The sequence below is a fragment of the Rhamphochromis sp. 'chilingali' genome (assembly GCF_963969265.1).
Source record: "Rhamphochromis sp. 'chilingali' genome assembly, chromosome: 9".
Taxonomy (NCBI): Eukaryota; Metazoa; Chordata; class Actinopteri; order Cichliformes; family Cichlidae; genus Rhamphochromis; species Rhamphochromis sp. 'chilingali'.
In genome coordinates, this window is record NC_137936.1 from 35652769 (window position 1) to 35678203 (window position 25435).

General features: G+C 39.3%; 2 protein-coding genes across 2 annotated transcripts in view; both read right to left on the reverse strand.

Annotated features, from left to right (window-relative positions):
- Window positions 1–1186: 1186 nt before the first annotated feature.
- LOC308402776 (uncharacterized protein) lies at window positions 1187–12763 on the reverse strand (the record flags this gene model as incomplete). The annotated part of the gene is made up of 4 exons (XM_080891872.1): window positions 12652–12763; window positions 12273–12354; window positions 1361–1530; window positions 1187–1281 (listed from the first exon to the last, which is right to left on the reverse strand). The coding sequence occupies exons 1-4, from the start codon at window positions 12704–12706 to the stop codon at window positions 1187–1189; spliced, it is 402 nt and encodes a 133-aa protein (XP_080747998.1). The 5' UTR covers window positions 12707–12763.
- A 3643-nt stretch (window positions 12764–16406) lies between these two features.
- Window positions 16407–25435, reverse strand: part of shmt2 (serine hydroxymethyltransferase 2 (mitochondrial)) — a 33130-nt gene continuing 24101 nt past the window's right edge. The window contains exons 7-12 of the mRNA XM_080891433.1: window positions 21195–21334; window positions 20910–21072; window positions 20603–20702; window positions 18528–18683; window positions 17789–17896; window positions 16407–17529 (exon numbers count right to left, since the gene is read on the reverse strand). Coding sequence (XP_080747559.1) covers window positions 17402–17529; window positions 17789–17896; window positions 18528–18683; window positions 20603–20702; window positions 20910–21072; window positions 21195–21334 — 795 coding nt within the window. The 3' untranslated portion in view covers window positions 16407–17401. The remainder of the gene's footprint in view (window positions 17530–17788; window positions 17897–18527; window positions 18684–20602; window positions 20703–20909; window positions 21073–21194; window positions 21335–25435) is intronic.

Sequence of the window (25435 nt, forward strand, 5' to 3'; positions counted from 1 at the left end):
GATAAAGAGGACAGAAATAGAATCAATCATGAGAGACTAATGTTTGTGTGGGTTACTGAGCTCTTAAACCAAGTTTCTGTCCCAGAAAGATGCCGTCCAAAGACACAAAACTGTTTGATCACTGCGTGTCTTTTAAAGACCAAAACCACATTTTTTTTTCAAGGTATGGAGCAGGAAAAGGACACTCAGAAGCATTCGTTTCTACAAATATGTCTCCTGCTGGCACAATTCTCCCCTCTTGGAGAGTTCATTGAATGATGAATGTTGTGTGTCTGTGTGAGTCTACATGTGCGCGCGCCCTCGCTCAGTATCACTGGCCACCTGACAACATAAAATCCCGCTCTAATGGCACACAACCTGTCTCAATGACAGACCCCTGGGTTCTTCTAATACACTGCTTAATAGACAATCTATGTTCCAGACCCTGCATGGGTCCATTTATGTGAGTGTGTCTGTGTGTGTGCAGCTTTTAAACAGTAATATGCTTTCTCCAACAATGTGGTGACCTGCCCTGTGGGTATTGTCTGTTGCTGGGTATTGTGTGTGTGTTTGTGTCAGATGCACAAAACCTGCTGACAGGTAATCAGCTGGGCCAAAGTATCACACTGGGGCATAATCGCAAGGTCACACACACAGACACACACAGGGGGGACAGTTATTACCCAACCTGAACAGCTTCACAGGTCGCCGTGATTGCACTGCCTCTTTGCGGTAATATAAAACTAACACACAGAGGCGAGAGCAGCTCACTATGAAACAACTTACTAATTAGGAGTAAAAGCTTCCTTTTATAATCTATTCTGATGCCATTCACTCCCTCCTTATTTACTTCAAATATGACTTTTCAAAAACATCACCTGCACCCTGTTCCTTCACAAACATCATTTTTAAGCTCTCGTAGTCTAATAATACGCTTTCCTTGACTGCTTTTTAGCTATTTTCTAAACTCAACAGAAGTCAAGGCAACACTGCTATTTAAGGAGGACTATAGAGCTGAATTAGTATATTCATACGGCTTCAAAACTCAGTGTGTCACGGCCCAGCGGCACGAGGGAACAAAGATGGACACAGGTGCAGAAACCAACCCGGAAGCGAGACGGTAGGGAACAAATGATTTATTTCTGCCCACAGGCAAACAAAAGCAAAAGCAAAGCGGCGCCACCACACTCGTGGCGCGTAGGATTATTTACGATAAAGAGGGCGACCTAGACACCTCTAGGAGACGGCTGAACAGCAGAGGCAGCGGGGAGGTAGAAACAGGACTAGGCAGGGGCCGGGGCACTGGAATAAGAGGAGATCACGGTCAGTGGGATCCAGCAGACAATCAACGATCCTCCACAGTTGAATTGAGTTGCCTTACTTGGTTTCAGGTGGAGGTGACAGGTGGGGCGGAAGCCCGGAAGCGGTCGAAGCGTGGGGAGGCAGGCAAGTGAGTGGTGGGCCGGCAGGCCACGTCGTGTTAGCAGCAGGCGGCCCAGGTCCAGGAAGGCGGGAGTGAGGGAGACAAGATCTCCACTCCAGGTGCTACCTCTGAGGACAAGAAAAACAAGTAAGACATCACACAGCGTCTGACAGAGTTATGATGCTCCACTCGACTGACATGGGGATAGCAGATACTCAGGCGATGAATGGTTGAGAGCGCAGGTCTGATATACTGCTGGCATGATTGCTCACAGGTGGTCAGCCAGGGAGGAGCAACCGAACTCCGCCCAAAGGAGGAGGGGCCACTGTCGGAGACCTGCAGGTGCCCACCCAGACCATGACACCGTGTCAACAAACCCAGGCAATCCTTTTCCATAACTGCAAACATGAATGCAGACATGCAGCCCCAATCAGACTTCAGAAGGCAATGAACTATGGCAGCGTGTGATTAAGATCTCTGCTTCACAAACACAGGTAGTGCTGCTTTTCCATTACATAAGTTGATGTGAGAGCTCTCATCAGCGAAGCAGAATGAGACAGACTTATGAAGACCATCTCCTCCTCGATTAAATCGTCTCTGAGCAGATATTTTTAGAAGAGGATTAATTTTAATGGCTGAGATAAGAAGTAAGTTGTGGGTGGAGAAGGGACAAATAAATAAGTAAATAGGACATGCCGCAAAACAGGAGGCATCGGTGGTGGTGGTGGAGGGTAATGTGGCAGTTGTTGCGAGGCCCTGGGCAGATCCACTGATCTAGCAGAGATAGAGAGGCCTTTCATGTTTTCTCCCAGAGCTGGAGTGATGTAAAAATCAAAGAGAAAACCAATGTTTGTCTTTAACGCCTCTCCCTCATGACCTTTCATAAAGGAACAGGTTGCCAGTTTAAATGCTGCATTTCTACTTTTTTTAGTTTCTAAAAAAAAAAAATGGCCAAAAGGTGAATAGAAAAAGGATATAAATTAGATTAAAATTAAATGGGTTATGTAATTCCGATTTTTATTAAATTTAACTACAGACAGACCTTTTTATAGCAGAGATCTTTACCAATACTCGAATGCATCCAACTTTATAACAAGTATCATATTGTCTGCAATCATACCAGCATAATTGTTATGTAATAATATCATTATTATAGCAATACCATCCGTTTTTGTTCCCCAGTGTGCACAACAACGATCAAACCCAGGCATGTCTGAGAGTAAGAGCCTCATAACAGCCTTTGATGACAATTTAGGACCTAAAAAGGAGCCACTTCAACAACCTCTAACAAATCTCAGTACTTCAGGTCTCCACCCAGCAGTCCTCGTAAAATGTGAAAATATGTTGATGGTGTCATCAAACTGCGCCTGTTTTGGAAGACTGTTGCGACGTCGGTCATATGCACCTGCAGTTGAATGTTAGCTGTTTTAATTTTTTCAGAAATCTCTCAGTCAGAACATGCTATATCATGTTTAGGTGGAAGCTAGCAAGCTAACTTCCTGCTAACTTTGGATGCCTGGATGTTAAACTTAATTGTTACATCTTGTAAAGCAGCAAAGCTGACCATTTTATTAAAGATTAAAGAATTTAGACAGTTTTTAACTCTCAGTGATGCCACAGTGTTCGTTAGACTTTGGGAGCTGAAGCAAATGGAGTTTTGGACCCAGATTACTTCCCGAGGCTCCTGACTACGGTAGCCATAATGATCCGAAACCCCATCAAGCGGTGCAGCCATTCGTAGCGTACCAAAGTTGTACTAAAAGATTTGACAGATTTTTTTTAGCATAAGGTGCACCAAATTATAAGGTGCACTGTCGATCTTTGAGAAAATCAAAGAATTTTAAGTGCGCCTTATGGTGTGAAAAATACGGTTTACAGAAGAAAATAATAATAATAATAATAATGGATACTTTATTGATCCCCATGGGGAAATTACTTGTTTTTCTCTGCATTTGACCCATTCACTCAGTGAAGCAGTGGGCAGCCCACTAAGCAGGCGCCCGGGGAGCAGTGTGTAGGGACGGTACCTTGCTCAGGGGTACCTCAGGGTAGCCGTTAAGTGGATTCGAACCGCCGACCTTCCGATCATGGGGCGACCACTTTACCTACTGAGCTATCCCTGAATATATCACAATATATATTGTTACTGCACATGCTTCAAATTACATTGCAATATGGATTTTAGGCCATATCGCCCAGCCCTACCCACATGCAAACAAAAAACACCACTTGAAACCTCAATAAGATGTTCTGATTGCTCTAATCAGAGCTGCACAGATACAGATGAAGATCCACTTCAAGAACTGAATGTTTATTTCCAGGTGTCATTGACTTTAATGTTGTGACTGATGAATTTATACAGAGTTTTTATACAGCCTATACTGAGTTTTCATATGACTATCATCAGTAAATAGAAGGAGAAAAAAGTTGTATTTATCAACTTCACAAAACAATACCAGTAAGATCGAGTATTATTAAATAAACTGTAAGTGTTTATAGAGACACAATGTTTTGAAATAATTTTGTCTAAAGGCAAAGAAAGCTTCCCTGCAAAAATCAACAAAAACAGGATTTTATTTTAATGTAAAGGAACCAATACAGTTAAACCTTTAAGCATTTTATTCACACGCATCAGCTGGTGATATATACACATGATTTTGTATTCCAGTCTTTCATATGTTATAAGAACATCGCCTACAATGATGCGTTATTGAGAAGTGTGCAGAGCTGACCTTTATAACATCACAAAACCACAACACAGTCAAGCTGCTTGTGAACAAAGCTGAAAAGAAAAAGCAGAAAATGGCACATCCCACCAAAAATACAACAATGCACAGGTAACATCCGCTCTATATGAAACTCTGAATATGCCAGCAGCAACTTTATAATGTGGTGTATGAGAATAGCTCCCACTGTGTGAAAAGCAGGACAAAGAATTATGCTGTATTGGCAGTCTGGCTCCTTGAATCCCTCTTCACTTTAGGAATGAGAACAGCTTCCACTGCGGTAAGGGTGAAAACAAAAACAAAAACAGGTTTCAATTACTGGCTCCCTGCTGCAGGTGTGGGAAAATATTTGTTTATTTAAGGTCAAGGTAAAAAGGAGAAAATCTGTGTGTAAATCAAGTGTAACTGGCTCACTTAGAGAGCACTCACTGCCACACGGACACACGAACAGAGGTTACATGAAGAGGAAGTCATAGACAATAACTCTCTGCCTTGCTTTTTAGACTAGCTCAACTGATCCTTTGTATCTGTTTTCTGAAAAAAATAACACAGTTTTACTCTTAATTAATAGAGCACCAATTCAGTGCACTCACTGTATTGTCATCAGGGTCATTCAGTGTCAATTGACCAAATGCTTACAGCTTGACCATCTCTGATTTCGTTGATCTTGATGCTTTGATGTACAGTAAGATAGTGAAATAAAATTATAGTAAATGCATTTCATCTCTTGTGGTGTTTTATTATTTCTGCAGCAAAAGACTGTTACTTTATGGTAGATCTGAGAGGTCAAACAGACTGCAAATTAAGAACGCACTAGCAAATCAAAATACATAAAAGATGCTGAATAAAACAACAAAAGTAGAAAAAAGGCTCACAAAACACAACAGAAGTGCTTCTACGGACACAATAATGTGATGGACCAGTGTGGAAGTGACAAAAATAAAAAAAATGCAAAGGATTGCCCTGAGACACGCTTATAAGAAGCAGAAGGTTCTTTAACTTTTGTGGGTTTTTTCTATTTCTGTTGTGTTTTTGCTTCCTGTATATTGCAGTACATTTAGCCTCTCAGGGTCACCATAGTACAAGTGCATATATAATTTAGCCAAGTCCAAAATACATATTACAAAATAATCTGGACAAGGCAGGAAGTAGGAACTTATGAACTAGGTTCACACAAGGGAACCTGGAACTCACAGAGAACAGGGCAAGAGCGACGCAACCTAGAGGGACAATGCGACAAAGGGCAAGGGAAAGATGAGACAAAATATACACACACACAGGATAATGTGGGGACAGACCACAGATGGAACGTAGAACAGAACCAAAAAACAGAACAATGAGTCCAAGTCCAAACAAACAGAAAGACTGGTAAGTCAGGAGGACAATTTCCTGAGGTGAAGCCAATCAGGAGGCCAGCTGGGTGGCCAACGACTGAGATGGAGGCTTTTGTTATTGCCTGTAAACAAAAATATAAATAACTCAAATATTCATATTGGGAAAGTGACACAGAACACTTTCATAAGTTCTGATACTACCAGACACCAAATCTATCAATGAAAGTGAAATTTAAGTTGTTAGATGCAATTTTTTTTAATTACAATGTTTTTGCAGGATACTCTTTCCCCCCCACCAATTTCCTAGGTTAATGTCTTTGTAATATTCAAATCAGATGAACGGTCTCAAAGTACCATTTTATGGTACTGGGTACACGTCATATATGGTGATCTGTGCTACACATTTCAACAGCTTTTCAAAAATTCTAGTGTAGGCTGTACTGTCAAATTTTCAAGCAAATTCAAGCTCCCACAATTTTATGCAGAATTTCAATTACACTTTTGAAATTCCATAGTCCTAAAGTCACAGTTTGGCCTAAAACACTTCAATGACATACCTTTAGTAGGTTGTACTAACTAATATGGAATGACCCATTATTATAATTGGCTATAGGTTAACAACTGTATAAGTTGTTTTTTTTATGTTGTTACTATATCATATGACTATCATTTGTAAGTGGACACAGCAGAAGTCAAAAAGAAAAACAGATCACAAAGCGTATAAAAATGTACTTTAAGAAGTGATTTGAAGGAAGTCAATGATTATGCAGCTTCATTTCCTTTGGTATGCTGTACCAAAGTCTAGGGGCCCTGATGGCAAAAGCAGAACCATCTTTAGATTTAAGCCTAATCCTTGAAACACCCTGAAGGGCCAAACCTAATTACCTAAGGCCTCGAATTAGCTCAAAGGAATCAACTTTTATTCCATTTAGCTTGGGGCCAAACTCATATGTATGAGCAGAAATTTGTGCCATCAGAAACTGAATTTGAAAAAGTTAAATTTGAATTGCTTGGATTGAATCTGAATTGTAACTTGAATAAGTGCTTTTAAAAAACTGAATACGAATTAGCCTAATTTGAAATTCAATTTATTGGTTTGAAAATGATCATCACTAAATTGAAATTGAATTTTATTTTTGAAAATGAATTCATTTGCTTTGAAACTGTATTTCATCCTTTAAAAATTTAGCTCTCAAATAATTTCAGATTCACTTCTCACCATTCAGTTTCAAACGTAGTTCCAAAATTCAGTTTTTTGGGACTTACATCCGGTTCCGGTTCAAGAGTAATGAGCGCAGATTAATAGAACTACGTTTTACTAGAGGACCGAAAGTGTTACTGACGGGAATCTACAGCGTCTTGAGCTGAATTAAGACTTCAGAAGTCATTTGTCATGTCGAATGACCAGCGGATAAACTCTCAAGTTGGTAATAAATGTATTACATGTATAAGAACAAGCGTCATGTTAACAAATGATACCGCACAGTAACTTTTATGCTTATTGTAGCTGTTAGCTAAAAATGCTAATTTAGCGTAGTTTCCCCTGAATTCATCTTTGACAAACAAATATGATCAACTGTTTCTAGTAGAATTCCAAAGTTGTCATCTTGGACCCTCTCAGAGCCCTGTATGCTTGCAGAGACCCCTACAGTAGGGAAACATGCAAAACGGTGTCCAAACCTTTGTATTTTAGCTTTATTTATGTCTTACACAGCATCCCAACTCTTTAGCTAACTTAATAACTTTAGCTAAAGTGAATAGTTAGTCTAATTCATTAGTGCAGCATTACTGGATCACCTCTGTTTGAAGTGATATAATATGATATACAACTATCACTGAAACAGCAAACTTTGTAAGTTTATCTCTTTATAAGAGATCAGGAAAATAGCAGAGAAGGACTCAGTAGAGCAGGAGCTGGTTGATATGATGCCATCTGTAAAAAAAACAAAAAACAAAAAAACAAAAAAACACAAAGGAAGAAAAAAAAAAGCAGAGATGACCTGTAGCTATGATTCTCTTGTAATTGTTACTCGTAGCACTGATCAAAAAAAGTTGTCTCAGGTTACTTTAAAAAGGGGTGTCTGATATGACGACAGGTTGTTTCCACTCATGTCTAAATCTGTGTTTCACGTTTGTTAGGTACAGCTGGCAGAAAGATAAACTCCATGCTATGCAGGACTTTGTTAGGTTGTGCATTGTTGGTGCAGGGGATTCGATAAAGGGTCACGTTTGACTATGATTATCAGCACTAGCAGCAGCAGCATTTGAGGTAGCATGAAAGGATTAGGAGCCGGATTAGGATTACTGTACAGACCAGCATCATCCATGTGCTCTGATGTGATGCCACTGACACTATGAGAAGCACTCATGGAATAATTACAACGCATTAGTGTGGCTTGGATGTATAAATATGACTTGTAACATGGTTACATCCAGACAGACAGACAGCTCCTCCTGTTTATATTTAGATCATTTTATGGTCGTATCAACTTCTGCCAGGTTTAATCATGACAGGTGTTGAAGTGACAAAGGTACATTCGTGCATACTGTGAGGCACACTCATACCGTCTCTCTCTCTCTCTCTCTCACACACACACACACACACGCATGCACGCACGCACGCACACACACACAGCTCCACAGACATGACAGGCTGAAGATGCATTTCTAATTAATTGCTGACACTGTCATTTATCCCTCTCCTCATTAAAAGGACATGATTTATTGTCAGATCAGCTACCAAGGGAATTTTTTTTTTTTTTTTGCTACCAAGGGAATTAAATTTTATCATCCTTTCATTTTAAACTGTGTGCGTGTCTCGGTGTGTGTGTGTATGTGTGTCTCAGTGTGTGTTTGCTTCTGTTTTTACAGCAGAGGGCAGATCAGAGGGAGTTTTAAGGCTATGATATATGACCGGCATTATGAGGAAATGTACCAGATGGGTAATACTGTGTACGATTATGACAATTACAACTGAAGAGTACTTTTTCATTGCACTTTTTCTTGCTTGTGAACCCATTCCTTTTACAGAGTGATTTTATGATCTGTTCTGCTGGTAAAACATATAACTCATCTGCTGTGCTTCTACAGAACGGAACAATGAAAATATTGTGGTAACTCCTGCAAGGGATTAAGAGCAAGCTGCGTTACGTAAGACGTCCAACAAAAAACAAATACTTTTTTTTTAAGGACGGAACCATTAGTGCTGACTGAAAGGTTTCTCACCAAGTTGTTTGTATGTGCGTGTGCGCGCGTGTGCATGTGTAAAGCAGTTTCCAAAACCTACTATGCAGGTGTGCAGTGTTGTTTTCAGTATTTTCTGATGTAAAACTGAGTTAAATTTTGGTTGCAGAAGAATAGTTACTGGTGTCAGTAGTTACACACATCACTCTTTATGTAGCTGTAATGCACAGCAGGTAACCTCGGCTTTGTAGGCATTAAGTAATAACAAACTCATAGAAGAAAAATACCATGACCACAGAATGAAGACCACCTGAGTGGATACCAACAAAATTAATATTCCCAAACTATACCTGAATATATTTATAACTGCAGGTATGAATTACTGTCACTCATTGAATTCGAGACCCCATAAATTGGCAGATTAAGGTTTTCTGAGTACTCCGGCAAAAGTGACCAACACTCTGCTGTCTCATTAACTGCAGACCCCCAAACGTCTAGCGTTAACCTCAACACAAAACCTCTGTACTCTGAGCTTTGTGTCATGGGCTTCCATGTTGGAGCAGTTCCTGTAAGTACAATGTTTCTATACTGCTTTTCTACTCTGAGCACTAGAAACTGACAGTACATTACTATAGTCATATTTTGTCACACACATCATCTGGAGACAAGTAAGGTACAGGCGCAATTTGCTTTTCATGATTCCTACAAATCAGTCTGCTTGTTAAAAGCACCTGCCTAATATTTGGCAGGTCAGCTTTCTGCTTCAAAAATAACTTGCTGGCATGGCATAGACTTGCCAAGACTTGTGAAGAGCAACATGAACATGTATCAGCATAAATGCCAGGAAAAAAGGTTTCCCACCTGAACGGCAAACCCAGAGCCTCTTGCAGCCATCTTAGACTGAAAAAACCCAAACAAAGCTTTATTCATTATCCCACCTCTAAAGACACGTCGTTATCACAAAATAATCAATGCTACTTTTTCACCTCTCACTGGTTTTATTGTCGTGGCTGGCTGATACACAAAAAAAATGTTCAGATTTTCCAAAAAAACCCATTTCAAATTGTTTAACTTACATATTTAACTTACATATTCAACAATGCACATAAGCTGTTATCGTTTAAATTCAAAGTAAAGGAAAGTATGACATAAATGTACCCTTAGTCAATTCTATTTTGTCATGGTTCAGTAGTGTGGATCCTAATGCACGATTCAACAAGATCACAGTTTTTGTGGGCCGATCGTGGCTCAAGATGATGAATGGATGTGTAAAGCGCTTTGGGGTCCTTAGGGACTAGTAAAGCGCTATACAAATACAGGCCATTTTTACCATTTTTGTGCTGGTATTCCAAAGGAAAAAACCCCCAAAAGCATCTGAGGAACAACTTAGAGAAAAACAGGGCAATGGAATACACTACCATGGGAAGAACAGCAGAGACTTCTAAAATAAATACACACCAGGTAATATATTGGGGGGGGGGACGACACAGCTGTAATAAATCACGTCAATCAACTAAGCAGAGAAGCTAAAACTCAGAACGAAGTACATGAAACACAGGACTATCAAAATAAAACAGGAACTAACACATACCCTGAGACCCAGACTAAGACTTATGAACTTGATACAGGTGATAAACAAGCACAGTGACCAGATAGAAGTAACAGAATGAAAGAGGAAACCAGACAACCATGCAAACAGGAGACAGAGAGACCAGACAGAAAGGGGGGCATGACTGGGAACACAGAAAGGGATCACAAAAGACGATAACTAAATATTGCATAACCAAAAAGATAAACTAGAATACAAACAGAGGATATAATAAATGGCAAAGAAATATAGAAGCCTGACTAAAATTGCAAAAGAGCCAAATTAAAACAAGTGACCCTCAAAACCACAAGGATTCACTAAATCCACAGAGAAACACAAAGCCTTGGGTTCAAGACCCAGAAACCATGACACATTTTACACGAGTGAATTTAAAGAAGTGTTTCTTGTTACGCATTGAAACCAACTTGAATGTGCCACCTCATGCTCAGACATGTAAATCCACAGATTTAATATGCATATCAACACATCACATAACATGCATAGCTGAAATATCAGGGACTCTGACTTGATCAGTCCTGCAAGCAGGAACCTGGCACAACACATGTTCACGCAAACAAAAGACTCCTCCACAAAAATACAATCCCGGCGCCAGCTTTAATGCATCTCTGTAAATCCTGCTGAGGTCAAATGGTCTGTGATGACTCACTGCACAAGGACCAGTCCACAGCTCCGAAAAGATTCAGACACATCTAAACACTGCCATAGGTGTTCTTATTAATTTAATTAAAATGACAATAAAAATGTCTTCATAGATATGACATGAATAATCAACACAAAACAGCTGATAACCTAACAGTGGACAGTGGCAAAGGCTGAATGAACACTGGTTCCACTGAAATATTTTTTCTTGTCCTACTCCTGAAATTAAGTGAAATATGTGAATGTTTGCATTTAATATTCACTTTTCAATGCCAATATTTTCTGACACTGATAGCAAGCCTATAGGAAACCTCCAAAACAACAGCACCCTGTCTACAGGGAAATGCTAAACAACTCAGCCCAACACTGGCACAAAAATAGTGTCACAATACGGCTGTGTGCAGGCAAGAGTAGGACCCAAACGCAAACTCACAGAGTCAAAAGGTAAACTCAAAAAACACAGCTTTATTGCTGGCGTGAAGTGGGACACGAAAAACAATACAAAATAAACTAAACTGGGAAAACTAAAGCACAAGGAGCCACAGGGAAAAATCACACAGCTATGAGGGAGGACGCAACACTGACAAAGAGAAACATGGGGCTTAAATACACTGAGGGATAACGAGGGGGAATGAGCCACAGGAGGAGAGCATAGCTGAGAGTAATTAAGCAGGACGAGGCAAGGGGAGCAAAACTAGAAACATTAACATAGAACAGACTGTGAAAGTAAAACAGGAAACACACTGACGGAACTCAAGACATGTGAACTTAACAGACTGGGGGAGACAGAACATAGGGACCTGAAACATGGAACAGAAAGGCACAGTAGATCAACATGAACATAACAACGCCACAGGGGAAGAGTAAAACTGAACACGATGAACACAGAAACACCAGACCTCTTCACAATAAAACAGGAAACATAATGAGACGTAGACATGACAACCCGAACTTCACAATGTAAGACACAGACATGAAACACATGAAGAGCAGGGGAGATTTACCATAGTTGGAAACACGAGGGGAAAATAATAAGAACTAGAAACACTTAAGCATGATAACAAATGAACTTAGGAACCTGAAGGGCTTACATAAACTAAAACATCAAAATGAACTAAAACTCAAAACACTGGGTCATAAGACCCAGGATCGTGACAAATAGTCCCAAATGCCATTCTACTTTATGCAAATTAGCCAACTGGTATCGTCATACAAACAGCTCAGCAAGAGAAAACAACCTCATGCAAACGTTTAAAAAAATAGATGGATTCTATTGCATGCAGTGGTTAGATGTTACAATATAAGGCAGTAGCAGTAAATAGAGAGAAGACTTCAGCCTCTGTTGGACATATTAGCACAAGCAGCAAACAAAAACCTACCTGTGGATGCAGCCAACTGACATTAGCAGATGAACCTTTTTCGTAGAGTGGGAAAGGCGTGAGTTGTCCGGTGCAACTCTTCCTATTGGAAACGAGCAAAGGAAAAGTATTTATGTTTATGAAAGTAACTATTATAAAACCAAAAACAACTTTTAGCAAGTTTGCTTACTTTCATGGTAAATGAGTGCCAGGTATTCACACCCACTGTTAAGCAGTCAGCAGGTAAGAGAACAGCCGAACGGTGGGCGGGGCATAACAATTTAAGTATAAAAAAAAAAGAGCATTGAGGCACGGGCAGTGTGCCACATGAAGGAACCAGCTCTAAAAATGTCCTTTTAGCAAATTGCAGTTCATTTTCCAGCCACTATGATAGACTCACCTGCTAGTGCAAACATTTTCTTGGCAGCAACTATTGTATTTAGGCACGTTGACATGGTCAAGATAATCTGCTGGCGTTCTGACCAAGCTGACTCTGAATGTGGTTGTTTGTTCCAGAAGGGCCGGACTGAGTGTTTTGGGAACAACTGATCTACTCTGATTTTCTAACACAACCATATCTGGGATTTAAAAGAAATATATCCAGTAGGGGTGGGCGATATAAACGATATACGATAGAAACGATATAAATTTGACCAACGATAGAGATTTTGATCTATCGCGATAGCGCATGTTGATGATGTCATCAAGCGGCGCCTGTTTTGGTCGAAAGCATCGCAGCGGCTACAATCAAATTATCCCGGTGAACAGATGTTAACAGAGATGAAGCACTTTTGAAATATGGGGAAAGCCAAAAACTGCGCTTCCTCCACTTCTGTAACATTGATTCATTAATATTGAATTCTCTCTCAGCTCTTCTATTCCCATATTGTTGCAGTATATTAATAACTAACCTCTTATTGTGGATGAATAATCTCAGTTGTTCTCCTGACTGAAGTTTGCACCGTGTATAGCATCCTGCTATGCGATTGCATTTGTCCCTAACCACCAGAATCCCTCACGTTAACTTTTATCATCGAGTGGAAAAAAAGTTGGCGTTCATCCTCCAGCTTCACTGTGCTAATGTTATGCTAACATAGCTGTGTTGCTAGCAATCACGTAGCACAACATTATATACCAGGTAGTCCAACTTCATTAACCCTGCAAACGCCACTGCTGTTTAGTTGTCTGTCTTCATTTATGTTGGAAGTGGTAGCAGAGCTGTACCTTTTAATTAGTTTCAAAAATCTCTCAGAACATGGTATGTCATGTTTAGGTGGAAACTAGCGAGCTAACTTCCTGTTAACTTGTAACTCCGTTAAATTTAATAACTTCTGTTTTCTAGTGATGGGATTTCCGGCTCTTTTTAGAGATCCGGCTCTTTCGGTTCGGCTCACTAAAAAGAGCCGGCTCTTTCGGCTCCGAACCGGCTCTTCAGGTTGTTTTGTTGCTTTAATTAATTTATTATTAACAATAATATAAAATTATGCACAAAAGGAATTACTAACGTAAAAACAAGTGGTTTTATTTATATATGTTTATATATAAATATATGCGGTGGCCCCTAGAGACAAAACACGTACAAACTCCAAAACACATTTCTAGCATGAACTGAACTTCCAAAGCAGAGCTACTAGATCACTTAAATTACACAATTGAAAGCATGTGTGTATTGTTTGTGTATTTATACACAGGCACTCATATATATATTCAAATAATTTTAAAAAAAAGTTCATTTACCTGTTATTACCACACACCAAATCCGGTCGTTGGTACTTGCTGGCTTGTGTAGCCACAAGATAACAAAGGCTCAACACTGCGCCCAGCATCCTGGAGCACTTCTGTTCTCTTTTGTACGTGTTTTGAGTTTTTATGTGCTTCTGAGTTTTTATATGCTTCTGAGTTTTTACGTGCTTCGGAGTTTGTACGTGTTTTTACATGTTTTGGAGTTTTTACGTGTTTTGGAGTTTGTACGTGTTTTTACGTGTTTTGGAGTTTGTACATGCTTCAGAGTTCGTACGTGATTTGAAGTTTGTATGTGCTTTGTCTCTAGGGGCCACCGTAAATATACTTTTATTTATTCACTCCACATAAAATGTAATAAATAAATCATATAATACAAAAATCAACTATTCACATTTCAACTTTTAACTATTTAAATTTTCAGCTTTTTCCTTTCACAAATTTAAAGTGAAAAGAACACAAAACACTGCAAACCACAACACAATTAAATATAAATTATAATATGAAAACTAAAAGAACATGCATATTCTCTGTCATATGGACCTGCATGAATAAACTTTCTCAATCCTTTATCATCTGCAACCGAAAATAGTTGTGGATGATTACTATACCTTTCTAATGTTGTTGTCCCTGCCTCTCTTTCTCTCTCTCTGGCTCTGTTCCTGTGCTACTGAGTGTAACTACCGCCCCTCCCCCCTCTGCCCAGCGTAAAGCACAAGGCCCGCGTGCAGAGTGAAGCGGGAAAAAAGTGCGAGAGAGAGGCTGAGAGAAAGAAAAAAAAAAAAAAAAAAACCCACGTGACGGCTCGCGATAAGGAGCCGGCTCGCGTCGTTCACGTCAAAGAGCCGGCTCTAAGAGCCATTTCGTTCGCGAACGACCCATCACTACTGTTTTCATGGATGTTAAACTTAATTGTTGCACCTGGTAAAGCAGCAACGCTGATGATTTTATTAAAGATGAAATAATTTAGACCGTTTTTAACTCTCAGTGTTCGTTTGACTTTGGGACCTGAAGTCGATGGAGTTTTGGACCCAGATTACTCCGCGAAGCTCCTCACCACAGCAGCCGTAATGCTCTGACAATCCATCAAGCAGTGCGGCTTACCAAAGTTGTACTAAAACATTTTTTAACAGATTTTTGCACGCCAAGATCGGTTCGAGGTCAGTAAGCACAACCAGAATTCATACAAAAGGCACACTCTCGATTTTTGAGAAAATTAAAGGATTTTAAGTGTGCCTTATAGTGTGGAAAATATGTTATACAGAAGAAAAGAATATATCGCGATATATATCGTTACCGCTCGTGCTTCAAATTATACCATGATATGGATTTTAGGCCATATCGCCCAGCCCTAATATCCAAATACCTCAAAAAAAAAAAAAAGAAAAAAAAAAGGCTACATTTCACTGTGTGTTATACTTGTATAACTATGCATGTGACAAATAAAGAACCTTGAACCTTGAACAGTGAACGGCAGTTCTCTGAGTTTTGATTGTTAATGTACTGACAATGAAGTACAACTTTTTCAAACTCTATCTTCTCTATATCATGGTCAACATGTTGACCAAGGATGGTTAACAGGAGAAAACCTTTCTGGTACAATGATAAATCACAGAAACTCATTTACTTGCTAATGCTAGCTGGAGCTTGCAAGGAAGCGCAGATCGTAACTGATCTCAGAGCTGTGAAAGCAGGGCCAGTGGCAGCATGCCTGCTGTCTTGGTTTCCCTTAGTTTACTGTCAAAGACATGAATGTTATCTACAATGGCCATGCGCAAACCACCAGTCACCCTGTTCCAATCAGTGTTAAGGTGAGACGGGCACACCTTCAGAGACACCTTGCTATGAGATTGAAATAAGCGTAGCTTTGAGGGGCAAAAAAACAAGTGAACAGATGCACATATTAAATGAGATGAGTTTTTAATTCATGGTTTGTCCTGAAGAAATATTACTGTGAGGTGTACCAACCAAATGGCCAGTGAGTGTAACAGGCTGACTTGTGGAAAACCAACCAAACTGCAAAAAAATGTTATAAGGAAAAACTTTTTCATACTTATTTTATAAACCAACACTTTTTTGTAAAACGGTTTGTAAAAAGTTTTCTTCTTGAAAACCAGAAATGAGGTATCATGAAATTAAAAAATTCAAGTGTAATTATATGAGTATGCATGTAAGTGGAGCTGTAGAAAATCTGTACTGTTTAGGAAACTTTCATCTGCAAACTCTGCCAGGTAAATGCCACCAACAATGTTATGTCAATATCAAATAGATGCATGCATTCACATTTTTTTTCTATATATTTTGACTAAATTAGTTTTTCAAAGCTTAAGATTTCTGTTTTAATCCTCTGCAAATACGTTAAACATAACAATATAACAGAATTACACAACACAGACCATACTTTCATTACTGGGGTTTATTAGAATGGCACTACTAAAATGAACACAAACATGAAAAAGATTGGTTCAAACCAGCAGTTGTCAGTTTAAAAAAAAAATCAGAGACTTCTGAACACTATAGTAAAATATGTTTTGACTGAGTTGTGATGTAGACAGTTTATTCGCATTTGTTGAAACCATGTGCACTGTGGAGGAGCAGAATGAGCACATGAGAACAGAAAGGGCCTCCAGCAGGCCACTAGTGTGAATGTCTCTGACCAAAGATTAAGAGACAGACTTCATGAAGGTGGCTGGGGCCTGACATCCTCCAGTGGGCCCTGTGCGTATTACCTGGCACCTTTTAGCATTCGCCATAGAATACCAGAATTGTCATTAGCCTTGTGCTTTTCAGTGATGAGAGCAGGTACACACATTAAAGGGTAAATGGTAAACTGACTGGATCTTATATAGCACTTTTTTTTTCTATGCTCTTTCTATTTAACATTCACACGCATTCATACTCTGATAGAGAGCAATTTGGTGTTCGTATCTTGCAAAAGCCTGCCCAGCCAAAGATATTTGGCATGCACACTGGAGCAGATAGGGATCGAAACACCAACCTTCCAGTTAGTAGGTGACTGTGAGTAAACATATCCAGTATGATTTTTCTTTTTCATTGAGATCACAGACACTATGACACCGACTTTTGCTAATTATTTCTTCCACACACATTTTTATTACAAAATGATATGAAGAAGAAAATCTTCACACACAATAGAAAATATGTTGTTCTGCTCTAGAAAATCTGTCACATTTGATTGTTTCTTTAACTCAAAATGGAAGCTATGTTTTTACCCAAACAGATGACTCGTGACTGCAAAGCAGTATAAAAATTGTTTCCCGTATATGATTGAAAAAGTGAATTGAAGCCATTTCAGTTCACAGGCTCCAGCCACATTTCACTCCATCCACACTTCTGCCCTGCCGGCTCTCTGCCATCTGGCTGTGATAGACCCGTGAGTCCACAGTGGGCTAATGGTCGGAAAACCCTGGCATGGGAAAGGGCCTGGCAAAAGCTTCAACACGGTGGCGCAGATCTGCGATGCGAGCCACCGTTTCTGGGTCCTGAAGAAGGAAGTTCTTGAAGTCCTGGAGCTTTCCTGCAAACAACAACAGAAAAGAGAAATGCTCAGATGTTTATTCTTAGCTTCCTCTGTTTCACTACCACTGGGCATTTTGTCTTCTCTCATGCAGCAATTTTAAAGACCGTGCACTATATTTGACTTTATAAATTCACTAATGCTATTACAGTTAATAATGAACAGTTTCAAACTGTGCTTTGGTAAAAAGAGTTTAAACATGTTTTAGGCATCCCCTGAGCTACAGATTAATCTGCCCCCCTCCTCACAGCAGGCTCACCTGTCTTTTTCTTGACATCCAAGGCAATCTTGAAACCCTCATCCATGAACTCGACAACTTGCACAAAGTCAGCTTCTTTGAACTGTCTCGAGGTCAGGGCTGGAGCACCTGACAGAGAAGAACACATCACTCAGGTTGAAATAGACTATGAACTATATACTTCCTTTTGTACTTTTCCAGTTTTACGTTTTTTAAATTCTTGTTCTTGCTTTTTTTCTGCTAATTTTGCCATATAGTTTTTAAAAATTGTATAGACTTGGAGCTTCTTAAAAGGTCAGTAATTAATCTATACAGATTCGACTACACAAATACTAATGGCTGCCACAGTGCAGGACAAAAGAGAAAGTAATAAGTGCAGTGCATTGGATTACAGGTACGAAATATTGCCTTAAGATAATGCTAAAAATGAGGGAGTGTAGATGAGAAGCTCTTGAACTTCCTGAAAGATGATTAAAAAGCCAAACAAGTTTAATTAATCATGAACAGCTCAGTGCTTGTGGCTTAATTTGTGGCTGACTAATTTCCATATGCAGAACTACATTTTTAAAAAAGCAACACAGATTAATTGAAGAAGGTGGTGAATGTAAAATAAATCTGACAAAAAAAACTTTATAACATTGCTGGACAACTGATCGGTTTCTTTTAACATTCAAAATGAATATACAGGGAAGCGCATGGTTTCACAACACCCCTGGTGTGTGTTCGGCCAAACACAGTGTGATGTGAAGCTGCTTCTTACCTAGTCTGAGGCCACCAGGCGCCAGGGCGCTCTTGTCTCCAGGGCAGGTAGTCTTATTGGTGGAGATTGACGCAAGCTCAAGTAACCTCTCAGTCCGAGCCCCGTCAACACCCCTGGGCCGCAGGTCCACGAGGACCAGGTGGGTGTCGGTGCCACCTGGAATTTTTAATGAGGACAGAAGCATGTTGTTTTGTAGACACACAAACCTCGCTGTGAAGCATTTGATCACAGCACCTTGTCACACCAATGTATGAAACACAGATATTAGATTTAGCTTAAGAAGGAGTACTGCTTGACATTTTCTCCTCTTTTATGTGCTTATCTGATTCATGCTATTTATACATTTCACAACGCTGAAACCAAAAAAGCCAAATTAGATTTTGTTCATTTAATAAGATTTAAGTGTGAAGGAGACAAATAGATCATTTATTTAGATCCCCGTTAGCTTCCACAAGAGTAAATGCACATGTTCCTGGAATACAGGCCGTCAAAATTCACTTTTTTAAGCAGGACACGTAAAAGTCTAACCAATAATAGTGACAACCACCAAAGGTATTATAAATATCTTTATTCTAGACATAATAAACCAAAAAACCCACAATAATCCGAGCTGCTGGATGACTGTGTGAGGCAGTTTTTTGTTTTCCTTTTGTTTTCTTTCTTTTTTTTAAGTGAGGACTCACTAAATTGCTGATTTTGGGACATGAGTGGATAATTATGTGTTCAGAGTATCAATGGAAGTACCTGATAATGTTGCTTTCTTTAAAAACATGGATAAGTCATTACACAACCTGTCAGCTAGTTTACCTTGCCTGGGCTGCAGGATTTGCTCATTAGTTCACAAATTTGTTGGTTATGGACAAGATGACTTTTATACTGATGCTTTTTTATCTTGGTGCTCCTTACATCAACTATACAAAGGCAGCTCTCCACAGCACTTCATTTAATAGTTAAACATTATGAAAATCTATCAGAGTAGCCCATGTGCAACTGTGTGTAATTCTACTACTCTGGAATTATCATTTACAAGTTCATAATGTACAGAGTTCAATTTTCAAGATGGCTGACCATTAAAATAGAGAACTCTACAACATAAATCTCAAAAATCACCCCCAAAGAGAATGACAGTGAGGAGATTAATGGGATAGAGTAAATCACAGGCCAAGCGTGTTCTGGACTGCGTTTTCTTTTTTCTTTTTTTTGCTTGTTTGTTTTCTTAAGCACACATTATGTCTGAAGATTGCTGCTAATTAGACAACATTTAGGAACTGACAGCATTATTTATAACCTGTGGTGGAACAAGAACATTTTAGGCCTCTTCCCACTTTGGTAATGACGCTCTCCATTAGCTGAGACTATGGAAGGTAGTTGTACAGTGTACCTCCTAGTAATTAGATCGTATGAACTTATTCTAGCTTTGTACTGAGAAAATGCAACTGGGAGATGTTAACTAATTAGATTCCACTTCCAGTTTACAAAGGTTTTAAGAGTCATCCAAACGTTATAAGATACGATATTATTAGTCTCTGTGATAGTTTGTCACCTGAAGGGAACTTAATCAGGAAAGTCAGACAGGAATTGTCTTTAACAGTTGAAACTAAGTCAACCAACATTTGTATAGGGTTTGTAAAAGCACTGAATTTGTGTTTTACTGGTACGGTCTTCCACTCTTTCCAGTTATTTGGCTAAAACATTTACTAAGGGATTAAAGAAGGGTGTATGTACACACTGCAGAGTAAGCACAGGACAAGTCTGTATTTTTAGAGTATCAATTGAAGGCTATACATCAAAAAACAGCTGAGGCCAGCGTATTGGATTCAGTACAAGATTCAAGCATTTGCTCACAACCGCAAAGTGACCACTTTCATCTGATTTTATTTTCTTGACTGACAAGGCAGGCGCAGCGACATTAGCCTATTTGCACATCATGAATTTAAATGGATTTGTGCTTTTTTTCTTGCTGTGTAATTTGCATTTTGTTACAGGACATTTTATGTGAATTTTCAGTGTTAAATGCTCTGTGCTGAGTCTGTGACTTGGAAAATAAAGAATTGAGTAAATACACACTAGATTACCTGATACCAGAGTGTAGCCTTTGCTGAGAAGAGCTGCAGCCATAGCCTTGGCATTCTTTAGCACCTGGTCAACATACTCCTTAAACAGGGGAGACTGTGCCTGGACACACAGAACCAAAACCATACAGTAAGTTTATCATTTGGCTATCAAAAATAGATACAGACATCAAGAAACTGTATGATGTAACTGCATCATGTCTAGAGTTTTATTAACAAAAACTAATGTTATATGCATCTTGTGACAGAACAGATTACTTCCCCTCTGCTGACTGAAGTTTATGCAACATGTTCTTAAGGTTGTGCAGACCTGTCTGAGTGCCACTGCTACAGCACCAATGGCATGGTTATGAGGTCCACCCTGCAGGGAGGGGAAGACGGAAAAGTTGACCCTGTCCTCGAGGTCGTACATGATTTCCTTTCCCTTTTTGTCAACTGAGCGAACACCCTTCCGATAGAAGATGAGACCAGCCCTGGACAGAACAGAATCTTTTACTGATGAAGCACTTTTACTATTCTCTAAAAACCAAACCAGGTTTGCTTCTCAGTAATTTGATTTTTGTTCCCACCCGTGTCTCTTACAGTTTGACCTTACCTTGCTCCACGGAGGGACTTGTGCGTGGTGGAGGTGACCAGGTCAGCATGTTCAAAGGGCGAGGGGATGGCTTTGGCTGCCACCAGGCCACTAATATGAGCCATGTCAGCAAGCAGGTAGGCATTGATGTTGGTGCACAGCTGGAAGAAAAAGAGGCAGGATGAGGAAACAGTTATAAAATTAAGACCAACATGTATACACATGTGGCAGGAAAGTTCCAGTTTTTTTCAATACAAGATCAATATGACAAAGACCAAAGAATTGATTGTGGACTTTATGAGGATCAGGAAACATGTGACCCCTGTTTCAATACTGGAGGTCGATGTGATAATTGTGGAGAACTATAAATACCTGAGAGTACACACCGACAATAAATTGGATTGGGTTAAAAACACCACTGCGCTCTACAAGAAGGGCCAGAGTCATCTGTATTTTCTGAGGCGGCTGACGTCTTTGAAGATCTGTCAGAAATGCTCAGAATTTTCTATGTCTGTTGTGGCTGCTGCCATCCTCTATGCTGTTGCATGGTGGGGCAGCAGGTTGAGGGTCGCAGATGCCAACAAATTCAATAAACTGATCTGAAAGGACAATAATGTTGTGGGGATGGAGCTGGACTCCCTTAAGGTGGTGTCGGAGAGCCGAATTTTGTTGAAAGTAAGGACAATGCTGGGCAATACCTCCCGCCCACTCATCTGTGCTGACCAGTCACAGGAGCAGTGTTAAGTGAGAGACTAAGATCACCCAAATGCACCACTGAAAGACACAGGGAATCAGTCTCACTTTACAACTCCTCCATCTAATACACAGTGCAATAGTTATACCCTTAATATTTGCACACCCTCTACTGTGAAAATAACAAAAATAACAAAGTTTTACCTAATAAAGTTTCACCTACTAACCGGAAGGTTGGTGGTTCGATCCCAGGTCTGCTCCAGTTGGGCAAGATACTAACCTCCATGTTTTCTACGATCAGAGTATGAATACTCCATTGGTGTATGAATGCGTGTGTGAATGTTACAAAGGAAGCACTTAGTAACTCGAAATTTAAACGCAAATTAATAGTAGGTTGGTCCTGTCAGAGAAGAGTGTTTTTTAGATGTGATATCAAAGGACCATGAGAGCACCATGATAGCAAAAACAATGTATGTGCCACTATGAAATATGACAGAAATATGTTGGGCTCTGTTCTAAATTTTTCGGACTCAGTGAAACACTTCTGAACTGCAGGAGAGGGAACCAAAGCTTTGGTACTGCCCTTGCATCTACTGCACATGTAGAGGCAATCTGCGCATGCCAAATACTGTATGCATTGGCTTTGGAAATAAACAAACATTCATTGCAGTAATGATCATAGTTATGCACGGTTGCTTTGGCAGTAGTTAAAGCAAAAAGTTGCCTGCCGTTAATACTTGTACCTCACATGTGTCTGACTCCTTTTATAATACTGCACTGTGAAATGGACACTCCGAATGCAACAACAGATACAGTGCTGGTCCCCCAAAAGGTTTCCAACCTTTCAGTTACTAAATCAATGTAATAGTCAATTTTAAATTTAAACAAGCTCTTGATTCGTGCCAGGTAAGTAAATCCCAAAAAGTTGATTCTGTTCATCTGGATGTAGCGTTTTCAGTGAGAGAAACATTAATCACTCATCCAAGGAGTCACTTGGATGAGTGATGAGCTATAACAGAAACAACAAAAACTGATTATGAAGTAGGAAAACCTTAAATTTATGGAATTCACATAGTAGTATATGCCCCGTTTTTGGGAAGGCACCATGAGATTGCTTTGTCTGTTCATATTCCCAAAGACCAGGCCCAAACAGCTGATAAGTTACACACCCACGCACATCTATGAAGTTAAAACTGGTCCAATTATTTCGTTTGAAACAACGTTCAAACACAGCCAATGTCCAAAGAACAACTTTGAAACACCTTCATAAAAGAAAACTAGGAGAAGATCTGGCATGTCTTATGCGAAATGTAGAGAAATTATGGGGCACTCAAGACTCTTGCACAATATAAGAGTTTAAAGAGTCTAAAGAATAAATCAAAATATTAAATTTCAACCTAACAAATAAAATGAAGGACATGCTCAAAAATCAAACCGAGGTCTGTAGAAGTAACGACCCAGCAAACAACAGGCTAAATAAAAAATAAAGTTCTACCAGTCTCAGAAATAACCTTCACATGCGGTTTGGTATCTATGAAGAAGCTTGTGTGCTTGTATTATTTTCTGTATTGAATTTTCTTTTTAATTTGATCTATTTATTAGATTAGATTGAAATGGATGAGTGAAGAACTGCTTACTGAAAACAGTTTTGGCGATTTGCTGTGTAAAATGTCTGAATGGTCGAACTGACTGTAAAGTTTCATCCATGGATTTTACATTTTTTAAAATTGAACTTTTTATACTTTAATGGGTGAAATGTTTAAAACAAAAACTAACATAAAATGTGAAATTCCATTCAGTTTTATTTATACAGCCCAAATTAAACCAGTGGCCTCAATGCACACAAATCTATTTAATACTTCAATTTCTTGTCTCCATTTATTTATTTATACTATTTGTGCTTTATGTGTTCTAGTTCTAATGTACATATTAACCGGCATCTGTTTGTGGACAGCAGAGACAGAATTTCATTGTACAGAGAAATGCTTACTTTGTACACGACAATAAACGCTTTGAATCTTGAATGTTTATATTATTAGGCAAAGACCCTACAATAATACTGAGAAAATCATCTATAGCTAACTATCCAAGTCCTTTTTTAAGACAATTTCCTTAAGCATTAATAAAGTATCCTGAATCGGGTGCAGTTCCCTGTGCTTCACAAAGACTTTAAATTAAAATCACTGAGCCTCCAGGATTAGCCTGAAAACTATGAGGTGAAAATACCTTCTCTTTTCCATCTGGATTAGATTTGCAGTGTAAGGTTTTTGGCCTTTCTTAGACACTGTCCCCTGCTTTAAGGTGACACAGTCCTGAGTTCAGAAAAAAAGTTCAAAAGAGAGCCGAAGCTATGATGTCCCATCTGGACAAGCCTCTGTTCCACTAGCTTCTGTTACTTAGCGAAATCTTACTTAGCATTTCTTTCATGGGCCTTTTTTTTTTTGGGGGGGGGGGGGGGGGGGGGGGGGGGTGTCTTCCTGGGGTTTACTTTTTATGTTTTGGAACAAATCAGTGCTCACCATGTTTAAAAATTGTAAACACTTATGATTTGCTCTTATGATAAGCTCACTGCAGCTCCTTTCAATTAATATTTTTAAATTCCTACTGATCTCTGCCATCTGTAAAGTTCTCTGCTCACAGTGCTCAGTTGGACTTTACTGCAGACATATTAAATATGACCCCTAAACTCACCATGGACTCTGCCAGGCGGTTACGTCTTTTCCAAAAATAAGTGATTTAATGAAGACACCCAAGCCCTGATAAAGCTCAAACTTAGCACTTCAGCTTTAGTGAGTTTTTGACACTGCTCAAATATAGATAAATTACATTGTGTATGCATATAAAATGTTTTTCAGATACAATGTCTTGGCACTACATTTACATTTACCCCCCCACAGTTAAGATTTGAGGACTAACTCCATCTGTTAACGGTACCCATGTTCTCTAAGGAAAGACATTTCAAATGAGAGCTGGTGTAATTACATCCTTCAGCAGTCTTCAGAGGCCTGAAATATTATAACGCAATTCAATAAATCCTTGCTGTCTCTTGCCAGCATTTATTGAAAAAGGCACAAACAATAAATAGCTCGCTAACATGCAAATGACTCGCTGGCGAATGATCAGAGCAGTAAACAATCTTTTTAGTGCTCCAATTAATATGCATTATCGTGACAATCTCTCTTCCTCTCATATCTGAACTGGATCTGCACGTTTATTAGATTAAAAGGAAAGAGGGTAAAGAACACAAGAGGGTGAAGCGCGGCAGTTGATGAATACCGATAGTAAAAGAAAAAAAAAAAAAACACACAAAAAATGAACAACTCTACAATCTAGGTAGCTCACCCCCGCCTAAAATGTGAAGTCTGCCTAACAGATTCGGCCATAAAACAGAGAACAGTTGCACAGAGACATGCCAGGGGGAAAATATGGCCCCTCTTCAGGCCTAGTGGCAAAGTAGTTATGGTGCTTAATAAAAACACAGCTCTGTAATGGTGGGACACTCCATCTGATGGTACTAGCTAAAGTGGAGCTCTGCAACAAAGGGAAACAGTCATGGAGTGAATGAAGTG